The sequence below is a fragment of the Limanda limanda genome, chromosome 16 (genome assembly GCF_963576545.1).
Source record: "Limanda limanda chromosome 16, fLimLim1.1, whole genome shotgun sequence".
Taxonomy (NCBI): domain Eukaryota; kingdom Metazoa; phylum Chordata; class Actinopteri; order Pleuronectiformes; family Pleuronectidae; genus Limanda; species Limanda limanda.
The window spans coordinates 2,082,467-2,099,683 of NC_083651.1; the positions used below are offsets into that span (position 1 = coordinate 2,082,467).

At 46.0% G+C, this 17,217-nt stretch overlaps 1 protein-coding gene across 1 annotated transcript in view; it reads right to left on the reverse strand.

Moving 5' to 3' along the window:
- vwa8 (von Willebrand factor A domain containing 8) overlaps positions 1-17,217 on the reverse strand; it is a 67,623-nt gene that overhangs the window by 41,809 nt on the left and 8,597 nt on the right. The window contains exons 6-24 of the mRNA XM_061089214.1: positions 16,875-17,039; positions 16,445-16,494; positions 16,224-16,332; positions 15,990-16,094; positions 15,777-15,905; positions 14,514-14,648; positions 14,349-14,426; positions 11,042-11,202; positions 10,829-10,942; positions 8,547-8,730; positions 7,879-7,956; positions 7,648-7,763; positions 7,325-7,425; positions 7,046-7,152; positions 5,459-5,530; positions 4,107-4,183; positions 2,078-2,153; positions 1,686-1,821; positions 913-1,032 (exon numbers count right to left, since the gene is read on the reverse strand). Of these exons, the coding sequence (XP_060945197.1) occupies positions 913-1,032; positions 1,686-1,821; positions 2,078-2,153; positions 4,107-4,183; positions 5,459-5,530; positions 7,046-7,152; positions 7,325-7,425; positions 7,648-7,763; positions 7,879-7,956; positions 8,547-8,730; positions 10,829-10,942; positions 11,042-11,202; positions 14,349-14,426; positions 14,514-14,648; positions 15,777-15,905; positions 15,990-16,094; positions 16,224-16,332; positions 16,445-16,494; positions 16,875-17,039 (2,113 nt within the window). The remainder of the gene's footprint in view (positions 1-912; positions 1,033-1,685; positions 1,822-2,077; positions 2,154-4,106; positions 4,184-5,458; positions 5,531-7,045; positions 7,153-7,324; positions 7,426-7,647; positions 7,764-7,878; positions 7,957-8,546; positions 8,731-10,828; positions 10,943-11,041; positions 11,203-14,348; positions 14,427-14,513; positions 14,649-15,776; positions 15,906-15,989; positions 16,095-16,223; positions 16,333-16,444; positions 16,495-16,874; positions 17,040-17,217) is intronic.

The window sequence follows — 17,217 nt, forward strand, 5'->3', positions numbered from 1 at the left end:
CGGTGCTACGGAAAAGGTTTTTGTTTCTAGCGACCCTCCGAAGAAGCACAATTTCTTACGGTGTCCACGGTTGTTTTAAGGTGTTTCTAAGTTGTTCAAAGTTGTGTTAAGGTGTACGGTGTTACAAGGACGGCTCAAATAAACGACCAGAACATCAGTTATTAAAGGGACTCTTACCTTTGTTGCATTTTTACACTTTTTTTGGATAAGGTTAAATTGGTATTAATAAGGTAATGACACTCTAAAATGCAAGACAGACCCACCAGGAGTAAAAACAAACAATTATTTCACTCTCGTAATATTTAGTGAAAACTTCAACCAATAAAATTCTTCGGACCGAAGGACCTTATTGGCCGACAGACCTGTCTGTTTGCTGCATGGACATGCAGGTTTTCCGTCTGCTTCTTGTGGCGCATTCGGTCATCATATGTGAATGTAAATGTATATAACTTACCGAATCCATTGCTTTGGTAAACAAAAACTCACGTGCGTGCGCGGAGGCAGTAGGTCGTAAGTCTGCTTGTAAATAAAGTTTCTTCAAAAAAACACCGCGGATGGGAACGAGGGGGTGGGGCATTGGAGGAAGGCGGGATGATTTGAATGTGCTGTAATTCTCAAATGCAACAAAGGTAAGAGTCCCTTTAAGTCTCGACCATCTTTCGGGAGATCTGCTTCAATTGTCCTCTTGTCTGCTAGTGTTCTTTTTTCACAAAGGAGAGTAACGCGAGTAACAAACTCATTTAAATTTCAGTAATTGTAACTGCGATACTTGATTTAAAAAAAGACTTTGTTACATGCTCGTTACCGCTCAAAGTAGTGGAATTACAGTAACGTGTTACAACACTGGTTGGTCGTGAGCGCTCTCAGAAGACGATCTTGTTTCTATCCTCAGATCCTGGATGTTGAATTTACCCAGAGCTCCATAGAAGTCGTTGCCCAGGAAAGGAAAGCCCGGTCTGTTAGCCAGCACCAGCATCCTGAAGTCTGGATGCATCACGATGAGGTTGGGCCTCCCCTCGGCTTCACCTGGATCTATGGAGAAGACACAGTCGTGGTTATCACGTGACAGGAAGAGAAGACACACGTCACAGAGAGCTTCTGCTTCTCCCTGTAACTTTAGATCTAATTCCTCACATGTGATTTTTGCCTCTCACACACACAGTGTTGCTGTGCTGATAGCATCGGGAGCTCTCGAGTTTGTGTTTATCAAGTGTCGAGGTTGTGTTTGCATTCCTGTGGGAAGAAGAGCGGCTCAGGAATGGAACAGCTGGTGGGACCGAGTGGGACAAGATGGAAAAACCACACGTTTACCGTCCAGCTCCATCCACATTGACTGCTACCTGAACATAAAGACTTTATCTAAAGGCTCCATCGGTCTCCTCAGCTGATGTTAACTTGTCCTTTTAAAGGTCTCGCTTCTGGATCTGAGACATATCTGCTGTCGAGGTGTTAAACCCTGTGTGTGTTCGGTGTGTGTGTGTGTTTGTGTGTTTGTGTGTACCTGAGATGATTCTGCATCCGTCGGTGTCCTGCATCTGATGTTAACTGGTGTTTGTGTTTCAGGACATCCGACCCTGCTTCTGTCTAATCACTGGATCGACAGGAGACATATCTGCTGTCGAGGTGTCAAACTCTCTGTGTGTGTGTGTGTTTGTGCGTGTGTGTGTGTGTGTGTGTGTGTGTACCTGAGATGATTCTGCGTCCGTCGGCCAGGATCATCTCTCCGCTCTCCACCAGGGTTTTCAGGATGCAGGTGACGTTTGTTGGAGCTTTGTCGGCCTCGTCGATCACCAGTATGTGACCCATCTTCACGGCCTTCACCTGCACACACACAGACACACACACAGACACACACACATAGAAGTGATGAGGATGATGTCATATGTACGATATTACATCCAAGTACTTAAACCTGAAGTTACTCTACAACTCAATCAAGCTCCAGTGTCACAGTCTTGTCTCTATGGAGTCAAAAGTCGACACTGACTGAAAACCTACAGATATACATGTTTAAACCTTATTCCTGAGTGTGTGTGTCTTTGTGTGAGTGTGTGTGTGTGTGTGTGTGTCAGCTGACCAGGGGCGAGTCCTCATACGTGATGATGCCGTCTCGGACTGAGGGCTGCAGGGTCAGAGTCTGAATGGTTGTATCTCTGTGAGGAGCAGAAACCAGGGTTACACACGTGTCCAGATCAGAATCACTATTATTGTTATTGTTCACCTCGTAGATATGAACTTATGGAAATCAAACTGCACTTCTGCTTTCATTTATACAGCTTTTCTAAATGGATCAACAGCTGTGAACTGAATTAGACTTCGAGGATATTTCACATTGGAAAAAGAAAATACTATCCTATATTTCTTTCTAATAATAACTGAAATCAGATTCACACAAAGATGCAGGCCAGTGAAAAAAAGCTTTCCTGATAAAACTGTTCTCAATTTCCACCGGCCAGGAAATAAAGCATCGCTCCAACAACTCTGATCTCCTGGTGGCGTCCAAAATTATCCCTCCCTCTCTCCCCGAGCGAGCGGGCGAGCGAGCCGCAGAGCAGCCGCCCCCCCCCTCGCCTCGGTACCTCACAGCGTGACCCGGGAGCTGTCCCACTTTCCTTCCTGGCCGACTCTTTTCTGAGCCACATCTCTGTAGGCTCTCGGTCGCCAGGCTCCCAGAAGCCACATGCACAGACCCCCCCCCCCCCCTGCCCCCCCCCCCACTCGGCCCGGACTCTAATATTAGCCGCAGCTACAGTCACGAACCAGGACACATCTGCGCTCGGCTCCACTTCGACTTTCACGGGACTTTGACAAACTGAACACGCACACGGGTTGTTTCTCCACGTGGATGGTTTCACTACAACGATAAGATGGAGATGTTTAACTGGAGACGTTCAGGTTGGAACAGGTCGGGACTTTTATAGGTTTTCCGTTCGCTGCCTCTTTGCAAGCAGAACACAGGTTTCTTCTTAGAGCCGGGATCAATACGAGGATTGATCCCAGATACATTCGATAATAAGGCTGATTTCACGTCGCTCTATGGATGAACAACCCCCGACCTAGTTCTCCTGAGGTGTCATCATGTGAGTATTTAAAGAATCTGTGAACCCGACTCAACGAGGACTTCTTCGAATGCTTCTTCTTGAATGTGGTGCACGTGAAGTCCTGGTTCTGTGGAGGGACGGCCTAGTTCACTGAGACCAGAAATAGGTTCTGATTCTCTCAGATGGGACGGCTGGGGGGGGGGGAGAAAACACAGGCAGCTCACTGCTCTCTTAATAGAATCAATGCTCCTCCATGTTGGAAACTACAAGTACTTTAAAGACACACGTGTTATTACTCCTGAAAATCATCATAACTTGCTGGTCGCAGAGGAAACAGGCTTTAAAAACCAAATCTGAAACAGAAGTTTTTATTCACTAAAGTGTTGACAGAGTTTCCACAGCTTCCAAAAAACTACTTATTAAAACCCTAAAGAAGGGAATTTATGACCCATGTGAGAGAATTATGACACAGAGAAGTTACAAACTATAAATGCCACCAAAACCAAAAGATATAATTTTAAAGTGTGATGGGTCTAAATGAAGGTTAACATAATAAAGACCATTCTAAACATATTTAGGAGCTTTATTGGACATATTAAAGACTTTTATAGGCCTATAATTCAAAATATCAAATATAACACTGATTCTGAGCGTGTGATCTATTCTGCAGCTGGTGAAATATATATACATACGTGAGATTCACATGAGCTGAATGTAGGCAAATGTATGCAAAACTCTTTTTTGGACAGAGATATTCAGAATAGGGTTGAGATGGTGATAAAGAATAAAAAAGGTTGGTCAGAAGATTTTGTGTTTAGCATAAAAATGAACATTATACTTTATCACTCGTGGTCTGGACAAGGTCAAATGTTTAAACACAATTATAACACAGAATGGAGCTTGGGTGACTAAATTAATATCCTAATGACAAAAGCCTGACTTGAGAATCTCCTGCTGTGTTTTTCATATGTGAAAGACAAACTCTGGAGAAAGTCTGAAACCACTGTCCATGTTGGAAACCAGTTTGGTTAAAACAGTTGTATATAACGTGCTGGTTCTCCTGACCTGTGGAGCTGCAGGTATTCTCTGGGCCTGTTGAGCAGATGCAGGAACCGGTCCACGATTTTATTCTTACCCACTCCCTGAGGAAGAGTCAGAGAACAACACATTCAGCAACAGAACCAAGCTAAAGAACAGAATCTGTGTCTAGCAGCTGTGTTTCAGTGACATGTGAAGAGAGATGAAGACATGTCCCTCTGTAGAGACGTCGTCCCTCTGTAGAGACGTCGTCCCTCTGTAGAGACCTTGCCCCTCTGTAGAGACCTTGTTCCTCTGTAGAGACCTTGTCCCTCTGTAGAGACCTTGTCCCTCAGTAGAGACCTTGCCCCTCTGTAGAGACGTCGTCCCTCTGTAGAGACGTCGTCCCTCTGTAGAGACCTTGCCCCTCTGTAGAGACCTTGTCCCTCTGTAGAGACGTCGTCCCTCTGTAGAGACCTTGTCCCTCTGTAGAGACCTTGTCCCTCTGTAGAGACGTCGTCCCTCTGTAGAGACCTTGTCCCTCTGTAGAGACGTCGTCCCTCAGTAGAGACCTTGTCCCTCTGTAGAGACCTTGTCCCTCTGTAGAGACGTCGTCCCTCTGTAGAGACCTGGTCCCTCTGTAGAGACCTTGTCCCTCTGCAGAGACGTCGTCCCTCTGTAGAGACGTCGTCCCTCAGTAGAGACCTTGTCCCTCTGCAGAGACGTCGTCCCTCTGTAGAGACGTCGTCCCTCAGTAGAGACCTTGTCCCTCAGTAGAGACGTCGTCCCTCAGTAGAGACCTTGTCCCTCAGTAGAGACGTCGTCCCTCAGTAGAGACGTTGTCCCTCTGTAGAGACGTCGTCCCTCTGTAGAGACCTTGTCCCTCAGTAGAGACCTTGTCCCTCTGTAGAGACGTTGTCCCTCTGTAGAGACGGGACAGACTGGGAGAGTGTCTCTCTCTCTCTCTCTCTGGGGACGGTTCTATGTCCTGACAGGGGGTCTTCTCTGGGACTCCCACTGAGTCTTCCTCTCCTGGACGGCTGCTGAGTCACATGACCAGTAAGCCGCTCTGACAGCTCCTAATGTCACAGCGTCACCCGTACATGGTCATGTGCGTCTCCTCCTCTTCCTCCTCCTCCTCTTCCTCCTCCTCCTCTTCCTCCTCCTCCTCTTCCTCCTCCTCTTCTCATCTGTGGATTCTGGAGCAGACCGAGAGGAGGTGCTACACGCTCCTCTCTTGGACGGGTCGCAGGGTGACATCAGGGTGCAGGGGGCCTGTTTCATAACCTGCCCCCCCCACACTCCCACGGCGCTGACATGTGCGCCCTACTTTCCCTTCCCCTCCAAACAGAGAACGCCACCGGTTCCCTGTGGATTTGATGTGATCACACGTCACTCACCTGGTTGCCCACCAGGAGGAGGTGCTCCCCCAACAGGAAGTCCTTCAGCATGTCCTCCATCACCTTCATGTGCTGGAGACACATTCAAACAAACGCTCAGTTAAACACAGACTGAACCCAGAAGGACAGATTCTCAGGTTCTGTGTATGTTGGTGAAGATAAGAAAGCAGGTCAGGCACAAAGTAGGACATCCTCCCTGTTCTCATCTCAGCGACTTCTGCTCTTATTTCAGCCTCTGACACAAGCAGGCGCAGTAAAGAGGCAGAATTAGGACGGAGAGAGAGAGAGAGAGAGAGAGAGAGAGAGAGAGAGAGAGAGAGAGAGAGAGAGAGAGAGAGTGGGGAAGAAATGAATCTGGGTCACATCACGTCATCAGTGATAACAGAAGATGTCAGAGTGTCGTTTCCTGAGCTGGTTCTTCTTTGGGCCGCGCGGTGGTTCGGTCACAGCGAGCGTGAAGCGTTCAAGTCAATCAATCAATCAAATTTTATTTGTATAGCTCATATTCACAAATCACAGTTTGTCTCACAGGACTTTAACATGGTGAGATGTCCTCTGTTCTTAACTCTCAACAGTCAGGACAAACTACTAAAAACCCTTTTAACAGGGTAAAGAAGGTAGAAAACTCAGAGAGAGAGATGTCAAGTGTAGGAAAACATCATCAAGATTAAAGTTTTTAGCAGCAATGATGAGGGTAAATAATTTGAAGGATAACTTCATTACTATATGTCAAGCAGTCCTGCTGCATCATAGTCTTTGGTCAGCAGCAGGATCATGATCCAACATCAAAGATCCACAAAACACTGCTGGAGTTTCAGGGTTCAACAGAGTAGCACCTGAATTTGCTAGATAAAGAGTGAATTTTAATTTCTGGGTGAACTCTTCCTTTAATGAAGAAGGTGTAGCTGCCGTATTTCTTGTGTCTGAAAGTTACCACCACTGATAATATAGATAATATATATTTTGTTCTCTAACAGGGGCATGAAGTCCACATCTGTTTGAATCCAGATGTGAGGTACGTACTGTAGTATATTTTGTATAAGTTAACCACTATCAAGGGTTTTCCTTCTGGACATGAACACGACGCTGAATTAAAGTCACTGCTTCCTCATCCAGTCCGACCCGGGTCAGATTGGGGACCTGGGACAGATCTGACTGAGATCTGAGGCTCCGGTGAATCTGAGGCAGCAACAACAACAAGAGCGTGACCTCGGGAAATAGAGTTAATACCAGAACTAAAATCAGAATCCTTCATAATGAAATAAAGTCAAACACTGGAGAGGGGACAGAGCGATATTAATAATAACAGAAAAAGAGATGATTGAAGCTGAAGGGGATCGGACTGGGCTTTTCTGTGGTGTGTGATCTTACTGGATGTGTGTGTTGTGTAGTGATGAACACACACACTGGTCATTGGATTATTCTTTATTGTTTCTAATCCAGCGCTTTGCCCTCGTGTGTGGGTCATGTCCTGGAAATGTTCCTTTACAGTTATAGACTCATAGGAATCAGCTGAGTGGTTTAAACTGATGTGTGTGTGATCATATCCAGTTTATAAAGTGTTTGTGTGAATAAATGTGTAATTACCTGGGGATTATCATAAAAGAGAACATCTGGAACCTTCATCTTCTCACTGGGTTTGTAGATGGGAGCGGACACGCTGCCGATGGTCAACACACCGTCCTTCACCACACCTGGAGACACACAACAATCTAATTCAGGAAACATACAGACTCATGACACTGATCCACTTGGTAGTCTACCTTAAAAGTCTCAGGCTTAACCAGGAAAAAATCATAATTATCTATGAAATATATCTAGAAACATTGACTGGATGATTGTATTTTATATGAGACTGGAACTCACAGCTGTAGTCCTGAGTTTGTTCAGCAGGATCTGCTTTGTCCTGGATGGAGCAGTTGGTGAGGCTCTTCTCAAGAGAGGCTCGGGCCAAGCTGGGCAGGAACCTACACACACACACACACACACACACAGACACAACACACACACACACACACACACAACACATATACACAATGAATCACTTCTGTTCACGATCACTGAGCATATTGTTTATATGGCACTTTCACAATGAATCCAAAACCACATTAACACATAGTTTTATGTGTGTGTGTGTGTGTGTGTGTGTGTGTGTGTGTGTGTGTGTGTGTCTGTGTGTGTGTACAGACCTGGAGAGACAGGCCTTATTGACTGCGTGAGCGACGCTCTCCTCCGGGTACTGAGAGAGACGACGACAGATCCTCAGCAGCTGTCTGGTGGAGAGAGAAGAGGCCAGAGACTGGGCCTGGAGACACAAACACACACAGACACACACACAGACACAGACACACACATAAATTACTTAGATCACACACTCACACACATAAACAAACGGGTAGGACACACACAGACACACTCACTGTGGGATCGTTGGTGTTGCGCAGGCTGTGTGTGAGGAGCAGTAGCTGCTCCGCTGCCTCGGCTGGAACATTCGGCGTCTGAGAGATCAAAGGAAAAGACTGATGAAGAGGATGTGATGAAGAGGAACTGAGGTGGAATTAAACAACACATATATTCATCTGATCGGATTTGTGACAACTGGCTAAACAAATAACATTGGATTGATTATTTTCCCCAACTGAATCATTTGATTAGCTGTATATTAGTTTGTCTTTTGCTGTAAATGTTGCTCTGCTCATGCCAGAGGTTGAGAGTCCTGAAAACATCCGTCCTGATTTATTCATCAAGATTTCACAACGATTTCTAGAGAAATTCACAAAAATGTAGAAAAACACAAAGATCTGCCTCCTAAATGTGGTTTCATAAGGTTGACTGTGTCTTTCTAATTCGATTAGTTTCTAGAAATGCTGTTAGAGGAAAGTCAATTCACACAAATCATACTGGATAGTTAAAAATCTATCATTTGATTTGCACTTACTGGTCAGAAAAGTGATGACTAGAGGGAAATTGGCTGTGTGTGTGCAGGTGTGTGTGTGTGTGTGTGTGTGTGTGTGTGTGTGTGTGTGTGTGTGTGTGTGTGTGTGTGTGTGTGTGCAGGTGTGTGTGTGTGTGTGTGTGTGTGTCCCACCAGTCCCTGTATGAGGCCCATCTCCTCTGCTCTGGCCAGTGGAGTGACACTGTGGTAGAGGAACATGGTGAGCAGCTCCGGGCCGAGCCACTGCTGAGCTCCGCTGCCCCCCCCAGCCGCCCCCAGGACGGGGGGCTCGGCCAGGGCCAGGACCCTGAAGGACGGGTGGACGGGCAGGATGGACCTGAGAGGACAAACACACACACAGACACACACACAGACACACACAGACACACACAGACACACACAGTTCAACATTAGCAGTGGATGAACATCTGTTCCGCTGTGTTCAAGTAGATGTGGAGTGCAGGTGCACATGGTGTTCGTCACGGTTGTGTGATATGTGTGTGTGTGTGTGTGTGTGTGTGTGTGTGTGTGTGTGTGTGTGTGTGTGTGTGTGTGTGTGTGTGTGTGTGTGTGTGAGTGTGAGTGTGTGAGAGTGTGAGAGTGTGTGTGTGTGTGTGTGTGTCCCATCCAATCTATATCAGGGACAGGAGCATGACTTTTGACAGCTGTCTGAGTGATTCTTTGATTCGAGAGGACAGCAAAGTCCGTTTCAATCCCCCCCCCACACACACACACACACACACACCCCCCACACACACACACACACACACCCCCCCCACACACACACACACACAGCGACAGGACAGATTTACCGGCGCTAACACCACCATTAGATATTTCAAACATGTAGAGATCAGAGTCCTTTGTTATTAGGACTTAACCGTACCCTGTCTTCCACTAGTTTGGATTCTGTTGGTCTCTCTTGTTCACTCTGTTCTGTCCCAACATGCAACCACGTCGCATAAATTTAATTTAAACATCAAAGTTGAACGTGGCTGCCAACTCTAATTCAAATCTGACTGGTAAACAGAAACAATCCAGTGTCACTCTGACGTCAGGCCGCTGCACCATGTGCTTTCTATTTGTTGCTATGGGAAACATTAACCATCAGCACAACATGGACAGGATCCATAATGTTTGGATCTGCTGCTCAAGGCTGCGTCGGTCTGTATGGGTCTGTGAAGCATGATGAGGTAGAAGTGATTTGGATGTGAAGAATCTGTGCATCTGCAGAAAGAGTGAGCAGCAGATTGAGGATGGAAACACCAGGATGATGAGGTCAGAGGTCAGAGGTCAGACTGAGACTGAACAACCTTTTCTCCATTGAGATTCTTATAAAAACAGGCCGATCAGCTCCAAGCAGAACCGTGACCGTAAAACATTTAATTCAGAGAAAGACAAATACTGGAAGGAACTACGCATCCCATAAACCATTGCAAATGATTGACTTCATGCTTCTTCTTAAATTTAACCTTGTTAACTCAAGAAAAAAACGGTCTCATGTTAGAAAGCGCCATCATGGTCGCTCTGTGGAAAACGTAATGTCACACAGAATGATCTTATCACAGCTGATATCGTTTTTACAGTGGTGGACCACATTTCCATGGTAACAGCGAGCTCCACCAATCACAGCCATCGCTATCACGTGAGGATTTCAGGTTTTATAGTGATTATCCTTCACATCACAACACATCAGCAGGAACTTGTGGCTTCAACAGGAGCGAAAAACATCAAGAATCAAACTCTCTGTTCAGAAAATGTATTTTTACTTCCAGACTGGTTTCAATGGACACGAACTTCAACCTCCCCAGTCCAGTAGAACTGAATTTTAGGATGTGGAAGAAGTGGAAGAAGTGGAAGCATTAGTGGGCAGCTGACAGATCTGCAGTGACGTGATGCAGTTACATCAACATGCAGCAGAATTAGATTTTGCTGAATCCATGATGTGACGACCCGAGGCGCTTTGAGAGCAAATGGAGGAACTAACCACCATTAGTGTTTGTGATGAACTGCACGGTTTAAAAAACTGAAACCTGTATTGTAATGCATGATTAAATCCTGGTGGACACACACACAGACACACACACACACACACACTAATGCACACACGCACACACATTGAGTCTCAGCCACAGGAGCGGAGGAAGAGGAAGTGGGTTCACTTCAGCCCAGACGTCCCACCACAAACATCCTTCCTGCCAGCTTAGGTGGGTTTTACACACAAATACACACACGCACAAACACAAACACACACACACACAAACACACACTACCTACTCTTCAATTATTTAACCCTTTCCTTTTGCTTGTACTCATCATAAAGCCGAGTCATGTTCCGATTGTTTGACAGAAAATGCTACTGAAAAAGACCTTTCGCTACACATAACCCACAATCATCAGTGTCCTGAGTTGTGTGTCTGTGTGTGTGTGTGTACCTCTCTTGCAGCTGCTCGTCGCTGAGCTGCAGTTCCTCCTTCAGAGTCTGGTATCTGTCCCACCTCAGCAGCCTGGTCCCATCATACAGGTCCAGCTCCCGGTCGTGCAACAACCTGACACACAAAACACAGAGGCATGAGCTGACAGGTGTGCACATGTGTGTGTGTATGTGTGTGTCTACAAACAACAGCAGGTCAATCAGGCTGCAGTACCTGGACAGCACAGCCAGGGTTCCCAGGTTCACCCTGTGGATCCCGTCCAGAAGCAGCAGCTTGCCCTCGATGGCGGCCGTGACCAGCGGAGACGGCCTCCACGCCGTGTCGCCGTTCGGGAGCGTGCACCTCTGCTGGAGGAGGTCCCGGGCGGTCATGTCCTGGAAGGGAAAGAGGAGCAAGGAGGGAGGAGATGAGGAGGGAGGAGATGAGATGAGGAGATGAGGAGATGAGGGAGGAGATGAGGAGGTGAGGAGGGAGGAGGGAGGAGATGAGGAGATGAGGAGATGAGGAGATGAGGAGATCAGGAGATGAGGAGATGAAGAGAATGGAGGGAGGAGATGAGGAGATGAGGAGATGAGGAGAGGAGGAGATGAGGGTCCGTGCAAGTGAACACGAAGCCAGGGTGGAAGGAAATCAAGGGACAAAGTAGAGGGAGGTGAAGGGACTGAGATCAGGAGATGTTCTGTGCTGCAGTTTGTTTAATATCATAAAGTGAGACTGGATAAAACTAGTTGAGACTCTCATGTCATCAGACGCTGGATTTCTCCTCTAAAGGCCAATTTATGCTTGAGCGTATTTTGTAAAACGGACAGATAAGACCGCCCTATCCGTCGTGGAACGCCCTCTCCGAGCGCCTCGGACAGCTTTTCGTACACGTCTGATTTTTCTAACTGTCCGTCTTCATGTCGGAGAGCCGACGGACAGCTCTTGGCTGTGATTGGTCCACGAACGACATCATTTCCCTACGACGTCATTTCCCTACGACGTCATTTCCGGACCTCAAACTTCCTGTTTACTTCCCTGTAGCATCAAACCCAAACACAACTATGATTCTACGATTAATGTGACGTGTGTGTTAAGCCAGCGGAGTTGTCCGGCTGACGGTGGCTCGTTAGAGCACTGACGGCATGTGTGCACGGTCACAGACGGTTATAACGAGCTTTCAAAACGGCGCTAGCAGGCTAGGCTAGCGGGCTAGCCACCATGCTAACTGCGGTGGTAACAGTGCATAACCCCGCCGTCACGACTTTAATTCCACTTCTATCATGACACTGTTTCTATAATACCGTCAGGTTAGAAGCAAACACTGGATAGTAGTTAGTGTCGAGAGTCCCTGCTGACTGTGTGTGGAAGCTGGGGGGGGAGCTAGCTCCGTGTAGCTTCTAGCTACATGTAGCCTCAAGCAGATTCAAGCTGTGGAATCAGCAACACAGTTCGGAAACAAGACCGGGGAACCGCTGCGCTAAGAAACGATTACATCAGCATCTTGACCCGCTGGGTGTCACTTTATTTAGTTCTTTTAGTTGCCATGGTTCAGTGTGTGGGAGGAGCTAACATGTAAACAGAGACACGCAGACTTCTTCTTCCCAAAATTGTGGTAGGCTTCTCTGAGCTCGTCTTCCGTTGCGCCACCTATGGGTTTGGCGGTGAATTTTTTTCGACGTACAGTGGTCGGAGAAGCAAAAATCAAAAAGACTCTTCGACCTCCGTGGAGCCCTCTTCGAGAAACGGATACGTAGAAGTATATAAGAGCCTTAACTGCCCCCCCACCACATGGTCTGTCCCCCGCTGCTAGACTCCATATCTCGGCGTTACAGATAACAGTTAATGGCACATTTCTGTTCGGGGCTGAAACGTCTGCGCAGCAAAGACTCGCTGTCAAACTCTCCATCACGCCAGCGTGTCATGGCAGAGACGCAGGAGGAGGAGGCGGGAGGACATGCAGCGTTACACAATTTGTTCCAGGCAGTGACTAAACTGGGAGCCGCTCCACAGAAAGAGGAGATCTTAGAGCAGAAACAAGCTTTCACATATTGCACAATCATGAGGATGATGATGGGGATGAAGATGGTACGAGTGATGCACTTTGTGTATTTAACCTGTGATCACTGCAGCTGCTCTTCTGTCACTCAAACCCAGCAGGTCACTGAAGAGTTAAATCCTGGTATTAAATGTATTTATTTAATCTCTGGTTGTTTTAAAGCAACCTGAAGTGGAGGAGATGTTCTCGTCCTGGAGGCACCGTCTTGTTCTGGAGGTTCTTACGCCTCTTGTTGTAAAAGCTTGGCTCTCTACCTTGGCTCCTCTGACCAGTTATGTAACAGCTGCTATTTTCTACCTCCTTAATGTGATTATCACATCGGTGGAAAGATACTAAATACATTTACTCAAGTATTTTGCTTTGCATTCTTTACTCTAATCCAATCAAGGCATAGGTCAGGATACTGTTCATCTCTGAGGTTTCAAGGTCGGACATAAATCTCACTTTTACAGATGATTATGATTTCAATATTTATGTTCCCTCTCTCTTTCGCTCCGAATGCCACTTCCTTTTCCAAAATTGGTATTGTCAGCGCTGACATGACGAATGGCCTGGCGAAGGATTCCACAATTCCCGCAACACAAGTGACCTCTGACCTCAGGCGGCTAAAAAAAGCTGCAGCATGATGCATTAATACATAAAGCTGCAGCACAGCCACTTCCTGCAGGGTCGTCACCCGGCTGACCACATTCCACAGAAGCAGTCTGACACACACACACACACACACACAGACACACACACACGCCCACAGACACACACAAACACGCACATCAGCAGTGTGTTTGTTTATGGAATGTTTGCATACACAGAAGTATATATATATATATTTAAATGGCTCCATTCTCTTGGATTGTGTTTCTCATTCGGCCTTTGGGTTTATCACTGAATCTTCAATTTTCAATGCACATTATTTCTCTGATTAGTATCTTTATAATGATAATGAGTTTGAAGTGTGACTAGAGAAACTTCTTCTGAAACAGAATCAGATTTTCTTCTCATGAAATTGTTTCTATTTTCAGAAGGTCTCCTTTCATAAAAATACCCCTGTCCTGCTGTGTGCCCCTCCTCTCTCCCCATTGGTTGAAATCGACTGTGTGACATCACAGGTCATAAAACTGTGTATTACAAAATAAACATATATCCCAAACATATTTATTACCCGGGTGTCACAGCTTCTACGTTTTCTTTCCACATGGATGCATGTAAATGAAAGACACATTATGAACTCATGTTGTTGAAAGTAATTGAAAACGATTATCTCTTATTTTTATAACACAAATCATAAGCTGGACAGATGATAGATGGAGACTTTAGTTAATTATTTGTGTGCTTTCACATAAAGGAACTCTCTGACTGGTATTTACAAACTATTGCATCACTTGCTCTGTGGTATATTCACAGTAAATAAACTCAGATGGCTCCAGACTTTAAAAATCCAACAATTTGAATCTTTGAAAGACACAGATTATGATGTTTGCTCACCTGGTAGAGCATCACTGGTTCCATGCTGTATCCCAGGATCTCAGCAAACTCTCTGGCCAGCACTGACTTACCACAACCCTGGAAAACACAAAGATGATTGTTATTAACACCAGCGATCACCTTCAGCCTGTGTGAGCTTGAGCATCGTGTGTGTGTCCCCGGTACCTTGGCTCCTATCAGACACATGTCCTTCACCATGTGGGACTGCATCATCTCAGCCAGCAGCTGGGCGTGGCTCGGCGTGCTGATGAAGTTGGGGCTGCTGTTGGGTGGGCGTGGCTCTTTGGTCCCGGCTGGAACCTGCAGGACGAGGGACAGAAGACGTGTCTGTGAGGCCGTGAGACAACAGACACCTCGGGGGACACGAGTGACTCACTGACCTCATCCGGTCAGAAACACTTTTCTACTTCATAATTCGATGAATAGAGAAGAGAAAACTTTCTGTGTCTGATTTGTGTCAAATTGGTGAAGATGTTTTGTTTGTTTGCACGAGTTTCCTTAAGTTTGCATGAGTTTTCTTAAGATGCAGTGCACTGAGTTCACTTGGAACCTGTAGAGATTGTCTCAGAGTCAAATCATCTAGTGTCATACTGTGAAAAATCGAGTAACCGCAGATTCTAAGCCTCCAACAACCAGTGCAGTTTTTAATAGGGACGGGAATCTGCAGGGACCTCCCCATACGATACTATCACGATACTTAGGTGGCGATACGATATGTATTGCGATATCTCTGGGTATTGCGATTCTGTAAGTATTGCGATTCGATATTACGATTTCCTGGGATTTCTTTTGGTTATTTTTTTTTTAAATACTGGACCATGGAAAAATGTTGAATCATACCTTCAAATACAACAGTCAAATTCACTTAGAGCTTTACCAGTTTTATTTCAAATATTAACATTAACTTAATGACTGCCGGGCAGACAATAAAGAAAATAAATAAAAATGTTCCCTATTATTGTATAGCCCCTGTCAACTGCACACAAACTGACAGATTAAGAAATGTAAGCCACTTAGGCTACTTTCAAACAATAAGTAAAAGGTAACTTAAATAGAATGAATAGAAGTTCACTTAAAATATACACTTTGAAATAAACAAAAAGTAGGCTATTGTTGTTTGCATGTAGGCGATACAAAGCTAGTGCTTGGGTATGTTTAGATTCTTGTGCAAAAACAAGAGCTGGTCAACATGCTCTGGGGTGATGTTGCCCCCCCCATATATCCCCCCCCCGGTATAAACCAATAAATATGTTTTTAAAAAAAAATCGATTTGGGAGGCAGCATATCGATTTAAAATCGTCATTCACAAGAATCGGGATTTGTAACTGAATCGATTTTTTCCCCCCATCCCTAGTTTTCACTGTGACTCCTTGCAGAGGAAGTCGTTGTGGATTTAGTTTTTCTGCAGTCAGCCTGTCGAGCGTTTACCTGAAACGTGACGTCTTTGTCCTTGATGCGTAACGTGACGTCAGCGCGGCCCTCCGTCTCCTTCGCCACTGACACGCCCACGATGGCGCCAGGCGCTGGCACACGCCGACCATCCAGCAGCTCAAATCTCTGAAAACAATCCCACAGAACACACATGCATTTTAAAAGTTTATCTAATCGACTTCACATACAGACGACGACCTTTCAACTTACACTGAGAACGCCCTCTACAGCGCTGCGGCCATCCTTTCCCAGAATACTGGTGTAGGGGTAAAGTCTCTGGACCAACTGCTGGGAGGACAACATGGGGAAGGCGTTCTGCAAAAGAAAAGCATTACACACTCATATTAATTGACCAGAAGGTAGGAGCTGGAGTCATTTTTCTTTTTAATTGGCCTCTCTTCTTTATCGTTCCTCAGAGAGGGATCCTCCTGTCTGGACTCTCACCAGCACGTGGAGGGCAGGGAGCAGGTTGTCCACAGGGAAGTCGGGCAGGCCCAGGTCGGAGGATTCCTGGGAGCACAGCGTGGTGGCGAGGGAGAGCAGCTGGGAGACTCTGACACGGGAGGGAACCAAGAGCTGCACATTCAGTGTCACACGAAAAGTCACACTTGTCCCAAAAGCCCCTTAAAAAGCTTTTAGCTCCACTGATAGAACTTTGAATTTACCTTTCTGCAGAGATGTTTGGTCCCACTGTGTATAACATCTCCAACTGGTCCTGAGGAGACAATAACATCCAGCTGCAGGGTTAAACACTGAAGACATTTCAAGGAACACTTGCGCAACCGGGTCGAAAAACATGTTAAATAGATAAAATTAAAAAGAAAGCAGCATAAAATGTGAAATCTTAATTTTTAACTCATTAGTCACTGAAATATTACATTCAACAGCAGATTCAGTAGTATTCTGCAGTACAAGTTTGATGTTTCACGTTTCCCGAAACTTGAAAACACAAAGTAGTTCCATGGAAGTTTATCTCCAGTGTGTTATGAGGATGACTCAGTAACAAATAACACAGCGTCGCCTTCTGCCAGACCCCCCCCCTCTCCCATGTTTGAGTTTGTTGGTGTGAAGTAATCTGTGAGTTCCAGGACTGACTTTGAACGGCAGGTGGTAGATGTCTCTGGCCTGGAAGCGGGAGCGGAGGGGAGGGTCCAGCGGGTTGCCCTTGTACTTGGGAACCGGGAGACCGAGAGCGATGACCCGAAAGTCCTCACTCACACGGACGATCTTCCAGTCGTCCAGCTCCTCTTTGGTGTGCTCCTGCAATACATCAACGGACAAAACTCCAACCTTCATTCTACTGTAGGTACATGACTGAGTCTGAGGAAGTATTTATAGGAAGAGGGAACACGAGAACAGCAGCGTAGAAGAAGTGAGAAGCTTCACTGCTCCGGAGAGAAGATTCAGGGAAACACGGCTTCATGAAGAAGAGCCGTGA